The following is an 11,599-nucleotide window of genomic DNA, read 5'->3' as shown; positions in this document are numbered from 1 at the left end:
AGACCATGCAGTTGTGCGGTTAGTATGGGCCGCGGGACTAGTTCGGCCTAAATACCCATCATTAAAAAAAAAAAAAACCTCCAAATGAATACAATTTGCTATTAATCTATATTTTTAAGTTGTCTTAGTTCTTTTCCTCATTCTCTAAAATCTGTCTAAGCTTCAAGAACCCTCAAAATCATTAATAGATAATCTAATCGGATTGGATAATTATTTTTCGGATAATTCAGATTGGATCCGGATGCCCTTTGATCAAATACAGATACGGATATAGACTATCCATTTGCATCCCCAATTTCAACAAAGCTCACTTTTTTTCTTAGAAATTCAAGAAAAAATAGAAGCAAAACACATCCAACACCATAAGCAAGAGCAAGATCAGACATACACAAAAGAATCAAATCAAGTAATCAACACATGAGTGTGTTAGGCTTTAGGCATTTTAATCCAAGGGAGAAGGTTGGGCATGCCATCAGCACTAGGTAATCTAACAAGCAACAAACATAGGGACGGGAGAGGGGGGAAAAACTATGGGTATTTTCCCTTAATCCAAATACCATTGTTTGTTGGAGAAGAATAAATTTCTTAAGGACAAAATGCCAATGAATGTGCCAAAACAAGACTATTTGCGACACCACTTGCCATAAATATGAGTCCGTATATTTGGCAACATCCACAATGGAATCTTAGATCATATAAAGGAGACCAACACAACTGCTTGATTCTATATATCATAAGATGACAAGGAAGGAGTTGTCTTTGCTAATAGGCACTTTGTAGTTTTCTATTTGTGCAAAAGAAGGCTAGAAAAAGAAATTATGCTTGATGTGACCTACTTTGACAATGGCAATTTCTAGTTTTATTTAAGGAGGTGAATTTGTAATCGAAACTGTTTACCGAAATTGAACTGATTTGTTTACACCGAAATTGCAAAACCGTTTAGTAAATGGTGAGATTATGGTTTCAAGTTTTAGGCCAATTAGCTAAACGGGTCAGGTCGGTTTTAACCGCGAAATCCGTTGGTTTCAAACCGAATTGAAACCGTTTAAACCAAACTGTTGAAAGCCGTTTAAATCATTTAAACGGATCCAATTAATCCGTATAACAATTAAATAAAGAAGGGGCAGTAATCCGTATAACAATTAACAATTAAATTAAGTGTTCATCCTGCTTTTGTATGATTTATTACAATTCAGTTCAAGTTTAGGCTTTAGATCATGAACTTGTAATCCATATATGTTACTATGTTATTATGTTATCATAGATGAGGTGTTTTTACTGAATCACCTATCATATTAATATTTTATGCCGTAGAAGACTGGATTTGGATGTTGTATGATATTAGTTCTAAATGTTTGAGAATAGCCATGCAAAGAAATAACACTAGATTATCAAATTAAGATATACCATCATTAATATAGAATCTCTTATTTATGGTTGCCAATTATTTTTTGATAAGCTTATGATCTTCAGTTTAGAGATGGTTGCAAGTTATAACAAACCGATTGTGAACCGTTTTACAAACCATATGGAATAAACTGAAACCAAAACCGTTTAAAACAGTAAAATCGACACCGTTTAAAAATCGTGGAAACCAAAACCGTTTACTAAATGGTCACGGTTTCAGAAAGTGGAACCATTTAGTAAATGGTGCGATTATGGTTTTAGTCAAATAAATGTGAACCGAACCGATCTGCACTATTTAAACCGAAACCGAACCAATTAACACCCTTAGTTTTATTGCACAAAATGTTAAAAAAAAAAAGTAAATAATTAAATTGAAAAAAATGATGTCCACACTAATGGCATAAAGATTTCTTTTTCAACATCTCCCTACATCTTTATATGAGATGAGAAATATATTATATAAAAAACTTCATCCAATGGTCATATATAAAGGAGCTATGACCAATAATAAAGGTAATACATTTGAAAATAAATATTATTAATAAATAATATTAATTTTGAAAAATTTGCAAACAATTTATCAACGTGACGTTCTTTCTCTTTGATATTCGCTCAATTTTGATAGTGGATTTCATGTTGGACATAATATCAAATTCGGTTAAACATAAAAAATTCAAAACATTGATATATAGTCAAGGAGGCATCAACTATTAGTGCACTAAAACTCGCAATACGTAACCATATCAATAAAGACCCCTCAAGTCAAAGGATAGACCATGGATATACTACATATGGAAATTTCGTTCTAAGACAATAATAATAATACACGTGTGAAATTCTTGTATGATATGGTTCAATGTACACACTGTATATACATTAATGCTTATGCACTGAAATATTTACTAAAAAAAAAAATTGTATTTATGCCCTGGAATCTCAACTCCTAGGTGCACATAGTGCGACAACCATATATACAGGGTGTCCAGTCCCCAGTCCCGCCTCTAATTAAGAACAATATTTATATCAACACTTAAGACCTACCAAGGCTCATTATTAAATCATGCAAATTAATTATATATATTCTATAAGAATATGAATTTGATGAAAACATTTTAAAAAATGACTAAGAGAGCTCGTGCCCTCTGTTCAATATTTTGGGTAATCATCGTCTATCATGTGTCTCAAACTACAATGAAACCTAAGCACTAAAATATATCCCTTATTTGGACCCAAAAGAAGAAGGAGAAGAAAAAAAATACCTTGTCTTCAATTCTTCATCTCTATCGAATAGGCAAGCTGGCAAGGGGATGTGCTACTCTCATTTTTACACAGAGGTTTTGAGACTTGAAACAGAGAATGGTGGCGAAATATCTTTCAAATAGAACTTCAGATTTGAGCCCACCTGCCAATTATCCAATGGACCTGGCCAAATTATTGAGATTTGGGTCCTAATTTTAGTGCCTAGCCCATATAAGGTCCAAGTCGAAGCCCATATTTAAAATTTTAAATCCATTTTTCCGTCTTCCTTGTCTACATTGTTCTCATTGTTCCATTAATCAGAGACTGTTCACCTTAGAAATGACCCTTTATCTCTAATCTAATTCAGTGAGGTTTTTGAAACTGCTTATTATTGGTTCACACAAGAAGTTATTGTTAGAGAAACTATTGCTGTGAGGGAATTATTAACTATTGAAACAAGTGAACTATAGGTAAAATAAGGGAAAAAGAACTCGATCTGGTGCAAAGCTCATACGCCCAGATACAAGATGGGGTGAACGTAATGACTTCCCTACTCTCCATGAAAGTTCAAAATTCTACCATTCTTGATGCTTTAATGTGTGCTCCCATTGACCCCGCATTGACGCTGAAGCAAAGCTCTTGGACAGAAAACTCTTTCCCCATCAAATAAATATATTTGCAACACTTGCCAATGGGCATGATAGAAATATCCTTTATTATAAATAGGACAACCATAACAAAGTTGATCAAGAGCAATTACCACCAGGCCCCCCAAATAAGATGAAGGTTCCCATTGGATCTTGGGTGACTGGATACCCTAGATAGCATCCAGGTTTATCAACAAAATATTCACATTGATCATGGAGTAGATCAAAATCCCTCACTACTTTACTTTGATCTATAATCTGAATTTCTTTGATATAAGCTGCCTTCCCATATCCTTCTGAAGGAAAATGGCCACTACCCATTTCAGGAAGTGGTGATTCACCATAAACTTCTCCTCCCCATGCCACCTTGTCTGCTTTGATGTTTAAGAAATTGAAGAGCTCCTTCGGCCAGTAACCAACAGCAACCACCCAAATTCCTGATCCCACTGCTAGCCACCAATTCTCATCTTTCTTGTCCTACAATGACCAACGATATTAGTCATTCCAAGGTGTCAATCGGAACCAAAACCGATATTGAGCCAATTAATCGAGTCGAACTGAATCAAATTAATTCGATTCAAACTCGATTTGAGTATGTGAGTATGCTCCTTGATTTGATCTCAGTTTTAGGTGTAAGAACCATCGGTTTGGATCGAAATCGAACCAGACCGAATTGTCTTAAAACCAAAAAAAGGAAAAAAAACCCTAGTATAGTAGTATCATTAAGACTCAAGTGAGATTTTTTCAATATTCAATTTTAAAAATTCAAGAGTATTTTTTATTTTATTTTGTTAAGGTGGTAAGTGTTTTTTGTAATTTATCATCATATATTTACATGCTAAGACAATTTTGGAGTTAGCAATAGCTATAAGGCTTATAACTTGAGCCCATTATGACCTCTGGTCCATCAAAGTCATGGTTCAAAAGTATTACCGTTTTCATAGCCGAATTAAAACCTATGTACAAAACTGAATTAAAATTGCATATCATAACTGAATTGAAACCGAAATCAAACCGATCAAAATTAAATCGGCTTGAGTATCTAAATATGGAACTGAGTAAGTTCTGGTTTGGTTAAGATCCAATTTATCATCATTTGAAATCAAACCAAAACCGAATCAAATAACCAGAACCGAACCGATTGACACCCTTAATTCCAACCCCACCAACAAACAATATCAATTAAAAATAAAGAAAGTAGGTTTATTCCAATTTACCTGGAACACATATAGAGTTATAGAAGTCTGGGTTCCATTATATACAGATACTGGTTCAAGAGTTCCACCCAGACCTATATCCTTATTCACTTGCACAAAATCTTTGGCATAGCAAATTGTAGCAACCTGTTTGATTATAGTTGTCTGACTGCTCTTGCAGGGATCAGAAGGAACAGTGTGAGTGGTTAGTTTTACATAGCATAAAGAGCCATTGATCAGAAATTGATAATTAAGCAAGACAAGCAAGACTTACTGTCCAGTATATAAATAGTCTGGTGTGATAATCACCAAAAATTCTTCGATACACCTGAGGAATTAGTAGCAAGTTCAATTTAATTTGAGCTTATATAGGCACTTCAATCAAGATCACCAGTTGTGTTTGGCAACAAGAATTTCTGGTAGTTTCTTGTTTTCCATTCTTGAGGCCAACACTTACTGTTATGTCTTTTTGCTGTTTGTGGTGTGCCAATGGTTAGTGTCTACTGATAGAACCAACTACATAATGGCCGCTTAGCACATATGATATAAATGTGAATGGAGGTGACACTCAATAATGTTTATTTTGCCCATTAAGGAGAACATGTACGTAAAAGAGTTGTCGAATTGTGATTGATTAAAACCAAGGGTTCGGTAGTTGTTTTGTAAAATGCTTGCAAAAGTGTTTCAAAAGTCTGGTCTTGAGTCTCTTGACACTGTAAATCAATGAATTAGAGATTATGACGATTATTTTATTTGATGCCCACAGGATCTGTTGTGGATGTTGATAGTGTCAAGAGAAAATATAATAAAAGTTTCTACCATTAGGGATTTTCAGATTACGACTTTTGTACTGTCGTCGTTGAGTGCAATCAAGGATAACTTAAAGGCTATCCTCTAATGTACACTTCTTCTTCTTCTTCTTCTTTGGCCATTAGAGGTGGTACACTCAACGAAGATAATGTTCTTGTGTTATATACAACAATTGGAGGATCAAGCCACTAATGTATTCTAGATGATCAATATTTTCAATTATTAATTCGTGATATTTTATTCTTTGAGATCCATTGTTGAAACATTTTCGTGCTATATTCTATTGGCAAATTCGCTGCTACCCTCAACATGTCTTAGAATTGGATGATTTAAGTGTCTCCTATTTGACGTCTCTAACATTATTTTCATAGTAAAGATATAAGATGGATAAGTGAGTCTCTCCCTTCCCCCTTCCCCCTTCCCCCTTCCACCAATCCCCCAAAACTCTCTCTCTCTCTCTCTCTAATTTAAAAACTTCATTGAAGAAAAAACACAAGAAATTGTGGAAATCAATTGTATCTAGTAACTGATCCAATTTTTAAAAACTAATTAGTAGGTGTAGGAGACATCATAAGAGGGAAGAATCATAGAAATTAAGTACTTTAATTGAAAAAGGGAAAAAATTTAAATCAACAATATTAACTCATTTCAAGTAGATAGTACTAAATCTTCGAGAAAAAACTTACCATCCATCCGGCTTCTATGGTATTTAATTGATTTCCTGCACCTGCGACAACCCACATCTGAACAAGGCTGAATTCAGTCCAGGATTTCCATGTGCCTTGTACTCTTGGATTCCAAAGGTTTATGGTTACCCGAGCTCCATAATATTGACCTTTTATTTCAGCCTTTGCATACTGAAAATAAATCATCAAAATTTCATATTCTAATCAAATACATAACATCAAAATTATATCGATAATTAATAATTTTGAGGCTATTAATTGTATGATGATTTAGACAAAAAATAATAAAATCATGGATGCATATAAAGTTAATGCCTTTTTTTTTTATATTAGGAAAATTTTAAAATAAACTTACTATGAAACCAATTTTTAACTTGAACTTTTCTTTATTGTTTCTTTAATGAAAAATATTTATAATCAATACGGTGAATTAGCACAAATAAATGGGAGTCAAATTTTCTATAATAAGAATAAAGAAAAATGATGTAAGACTATAATACTTTCTCTCATCTGATCATATGGGACCCTATGAATACGAATCTTGAGGACTCCTTTTGTGTAAGAGATGCCACTACATATGAACAATGTGTAAATCTTTTTCCTGAAGAATATTTCAATTTCCATCACTCAAGGGAACTCTTTTTTCGTGGACAACTGCCTTAACATGGAATGTATGGATGGGCACCCTTTAATCTTATAATTAATTTTGGTTGAAATTTTGTGCACAAATAAACCCCATTGTCCCCTTCTCAAACTTGTTAAGTTTGAACCTATTCGGAGTCTGTCAAATGGGAAATAAACCATTAAAAATCTGAGACTACCAAGTGCTAAGAGATGCACAGGATTACTGAGGGGAGCATGGAAATACATGCATGGAAGGGTATATCTTTAAATGAAAGGCTAAATAATTATATTTGAGTCTGAAATTTGAGATGTGGGCAATCTAGATACCATTCCTATATATCTAAGTGCCAGAATTGCCACATTGTTCTACCATATGGCATAGCAAGTTATGTGTCCATCAATATATTATCTTGGTGTGTTGCCAGTCATCCAACCTTTTCCTATCATATAAATTTCATTTATTATCATTATAACATTAATCAACATATGGAAGTTGATGGGGCAAGTTTATTCGATCTAAATTATGGAAGTCCCTTGATAACAAGCAATATCATATTGTAGTTTATATTTGTTCCAAGTAAAAATCATGTAAAAAGGAATCTTCATGGAAAATTCTATTTTTATGATGAATTTACATAGTAATTTTCCTTAATATATATTTTTCTCTTGAAACAAATGGAGCCTAAAAACCAAAATGTACATAACCTATAATCAACTCTAACTAAGCCAGATCCCAAAATCATCCATATCATTTCTCCCCATTTCCCCCCAAATAATTTTCATTCTATCCCTCATTCTTCTCGCCTCTAATTGACACCTTATATATTACTTTATAGGAGTGCATTCATATGCCTTCATTGCATATACATGCCTAAACCCCGCTATAGTTGATGTTCAGTCAACATATGACCTATATAACAAAGCCACTCATAAAGGGGGTCAAGACTTAAAATGAGCATTTTTTTTTTTTTTTTTTTTTTAATATATTCATCTCAAACCATCATTGTATTGGCTACGCTTTTTTTCTTATATTATTCTATATTGCCCAACAATGTTTTGTTTCCCTCAACAATTTATCACTAGATCCTATAGCATGACTGGCCTCATATTTGTTGTATAAAATTTGCTTTAAATTTTTATCACGAAAAGGTTACAAAAAGTTAGTCTTAGGATCAGAAGAGGACCCCGAGAAATAGTATGAAAGAGTGACAATATATATTAGGAAACCATGTCCAAGAATACAAAAAGGGTAGAATTATTGAATGAACGCAAGCTGATGAAAATTTACAAAATTTTATTTTTTATTATTAAAAAAATTCAAGCTTATACTTTCAATGTAATTTTTATTGGGATTTTGAAAAATATAACTATTTGGCAAGTGTTATATGATTCTAAAAAATACCATAGATGTAACAGGCAAGGAAAAATAAAAACTGAATACTTACATGATGCATTGATTGATCATTGATGAACTTTTTCCCAAACTTTGAGAGTGAAGTCGATCTAACCATATCATACATTTGAGTCCTTCGAATAGGAATTGTTCCAAGTGGACAACCTCCATTTTTTAGTGCTAAGTTTGGAGCTTTAGATGAAGAAGCCTCATTAATTTTAATCCCTTTTGGATAAGTGTTGGGTCTCATCTAGTTTGGAGAACAAGAATAATAATTTTAAAGCATTAATAATTTCATTTTTGAATGAATTTATTTTGTAATGAATAGAAATTCTTTGATTAACTTACTATGTATAATTGCATAAAATAAAATAAAAATGAAGGGGAAAAAAATAAAACTTACCTGGATTGTATGATTCCTGAGTAAAGGATGATCTAAGGCAGGTTGCTTGTATATGTCAACACAATCAAAAATATCCCCATATGTAGTCTAAGAAATCATGAATAATTGCAAAAAAGTCAATTCAAACAGAAAATAATGAAACATATAGTATCATATGTTCATAAAATGGAAAAGAAAAAAGTTAGCGGTGAAGGAGGAGACCGTCCTGATGTAACCCCTTCTCTCCCCATATATCTCCCCCTATTGTATGGTGTTGATAGGCATACGTTCATCGGGGTCTTAGGAAAAATTAGTCCAATGGGAAATTTAATTTTTTTTTAATAGAGCAACTCCGATTAGATTTTGCAATTATATACACCAAATTCCGTAGAAACAAAAGAACATACATGAATCATGGCTTGTATTTGTATTACATTGTTCATATATTTTTTCTTCTTTTTTTTTGGGGTGGGGTTGGGGTGAGTGTTGGGTGGGGTGGACAGAGAGGGTATGGGTGAAGAAAATATATCATGTACTATGGATTCTTCTCTGGTTTGGGAATAGATACTGAATGTTAGGCACCTGGTCATGGATGTTATTGTCTCCAATATTGGTGATGGTGGGTCAATTGACCTGTGGTTGGAATCTTGGCACCCTCATGCAGTGCTTCTTGACATCTACGGGGATCATATAAGACTCGATGCTAGGTTGGATCATATGGCTCTTGTATTCGAGATCATGGAGGATTGTCGGTCTCACCATTATTTAAGGAAAACGACAAGAAGGAGAGAGAATAAAAGAAGAAACAACGTGAGAAATATGTAGACCCTTACCATTGCCAATGTGGAGACATCAGTACCAAAGTATCCATCATAGGATGACAGAGAATTCAAATCAGGTGTGACGTGGTGAGTGGCCCCAGTGTCAGGGTACTAGATAAGAGTTGTCGAAGGGGAGGGATGGTAGAAGGGGTTACGAATGTGGGTAGGGTTGTTGATAAGGGGTCTGGTTGGAGGGGTTAGGGTAGAAGCATGTATTAGCATTGTGGTTCATGCACTTACAGATGTTGCAATTCATAGACCCACGACCAGGCTGCTGCTGAGAATGATGACCACGGCTGTGACCCGACCTGCCACGACCCCCATGACCCTTATTTGAAACATGGCCAGAGTCAGAGACAGAGAGCTTGAGAAAGGAAAGCAAACTTTCATGGCTAAGAAGGAGACTGTGAAGCTCAGTGTACGATAGGATAGGATATCCTGTGGAGCAAGAACAGAGGGAACAACCTCTTGAAGATCATCTTTAAGAACACGGAGAACATGAATGTTGAAGTTCGTAGGCTTAACAGCCTCACCAGCAGCAAGAAGCTTGGCGCACTAGAGAAGAAGAGCGACGGGCTCATCAGGCTTTTGGCGTGAGATGAAGGGAAGCACTAGGGTAGGGGATGCAAAATTGAAGGCATTGGTGAGCGTAGTTCAAATTTCATGGCTGGTCTCCTTGTCTAGGATTTGAAGAACAACATCCTCGGATAGGGAGGTGACGAGAAGGCTCACCAGTTACACATCTTACTGGTGCCAAGTGATGGCGTCTTGTGGATTAGGAGGATAACACTTGAAGTAAGGTAAACAATTAGAGGCCAAGTACTTGTGTTTTTTAAAACCCTAGAACTTTGGGGGAGAGAAACTCATTCTTGGTGAAGAAATTAACCAAAACAAGGGACTGTTGAGTGTGGGATTCATAGTCTTCTTTGTAGTTTGTATTGAGATACTATATATTGATTAGATAATAAACCAACCAAAATGAATAAAAGATGTTGGCATGTGGTGACACTCCTTACTTGAATGCTCTTAACTGCTGGTTTATTGAGAAACTTCATGTGTTCCTTCATCTGCAAATATTCTTCTTTAGTTATGCTTCTTCCCTCTACTATGCCACTGCTGAGGGAATTAATTATTGCGACAGAAAGTACGAGTGCTTCACATAACAAAACACAGCTGGCCATTTTTCTCTCCAACCTAGACAAATACAAAGGCTCTGTTTTCATTGTAAGGAAAATTTAAAAGAAAGAGAAGCAAAATTTTCATATTTGAAAAAAAATATTTGCAACCATTACTATATTAAATAACTTATAGGGATAAAACAAGGGGGAAAAAAAAAGGCTATGTTTTGATGTCAAGAAAATAAAATAAAATAGTACAAAAAAAACATAATAAGACAAAAAGAGAAAAGAACCTTGTTCATTAGTGTTTCTCATGCCCAAACACAATTGGGTGTGAAAAGACCCAACTGCCCCCATGCACGCTAGATATTTTCACTTCCAACTATATCCAAGGGAGAAAATGCTAGATGGACATGTTTCCTTTGCCCTAAGACAAAAATCATAATGGCACAATCATTGATTTATGTGTCTATTTGTCACCTCAAATTAAAAAAATTAAAAAAATTTTTTTTCTTGACATCCAAGCATAACCTAAGGTTACAACTTCTTAGTTCACCTATATGGCGACAACAAGATGCAGCCACAGAAAAAATCTTATTATAATCGACATTGGTTACAACAAGATTAGACCAGACCAAGCCCAAGCCCAAGCCCAAGCCCAAGCCCAAGCCCAACCCCAACCCATCCCTAAACTACCCAAAGCCTATAGCCATTAGATGATGAAAAAAACAAAACTGCAGTTGATTAATGGATTCGGCTCCTCTCCTTAGTGCCCTTCACTTGGTCGGCACATAGCTACATGGTCGAGCGACACATGGCAAGGCGATGATCCAACAGTTTGAGAAAGGCAAGGAAAACGAGTCACTGACAAAGGTTTGGAGAACGAGGCACCAAGAACCATTAGATCATCGCCTCGCCATGTGTCGCTTGTCAAGATAGCTATGGGAATTATCTAGGCGATAGACTAAGGAGAGGAGCCTGATCCTTGATTAATAGGTTTATTTGATTGCATTTTTGTTGTTTATTAGATTTTGGGAAGGAATGTAATATGTATATGCTGGTAAAAATAGTGTTAGGAAACTAGATAGCTCGATTGAATATATAGGTTTATATATTCAGCAGCATTTTGCCCATTCCTCTTAATGTTGATTTCCACAGGCAATTTTGAAGTAGGTAATGAATGCCTTCTGATCTTCGTTTTTTGTTTACTTTCTATATCCATTTTTTTTAGTCAATAAAACATTTTTAAAAAATCAATTAATCTCAATTGAAAAAA

At 34.7% G+C, this 11,599-nt stretch overlaps 1 protein-coding gene across 1 annotated transcript in view; it reads right to left on the bottom strand.

Annotated features, from left to right (window-relative positions):
* Positions 1 to 3,344: 3,344 nt before the first annotated feature.
* Positions 3,345 to 11,599, bottom strand: part of LOC122076438 — an 8,419-nt gene continuing 164 nt past the window's right edge. The window contains exons 2-8 of the mRNA XM_042641734.1: positions 10,222 to 10,399; positions 8,406 to 8,492; positions 8,055 to 8,252; positions 5,986 to 6,156; positions 4,764 to 4,817; positions 4,511 to 4,663; positions 3,345 to 3,770 (exon numbers count right to left, since the gene is read on the bottom strand). Of these exons, the coding sequence (XP_042497668.1) occupies positions 3,393 to 3,770; positions 4,511 to 4,663; positions 4,764 to 4,817; positions 5,986 to 6,156; positions 8,055 to 8,252; positions 8,406 to 8,492; positions 10,222 to 10,386 (1,206 nt within the window). The 5' untranslated portion in view covers positions 10,387 to 10,399 and the 3' untranslated portion in view covers positions 3,345 to 3,392. The remainder of the gene's footprint in view (positions 3,771 to 4,510; positions 4,664 to 4,763; positions 4,818 to 5,985; positions 6,157 to 8,054; positions 8,253 to 8,405; positions 8,493 to 10,221; positions 10,400 to 11,599) is intronic.

Source organism: Macadamia integrifolia, chromosome 4, assembly GCF_013358625.1.
Source record: "Macadamia integrifolia cultivar HAES 741 chromosome 4, SCU_Mint_v3, whole genome shotgun sequence".
Taxonomy (NCBI): domain Eukaryota; kingdom Viridiplantae; phylum Streptophyta; class Magnoliopsida; order Proteales; family Proteaceae; genus Macadamia; species Macadamia integrifolia.
This window is presented reverse-complemented; position numbering and strand designations above follow the sequence as displayed.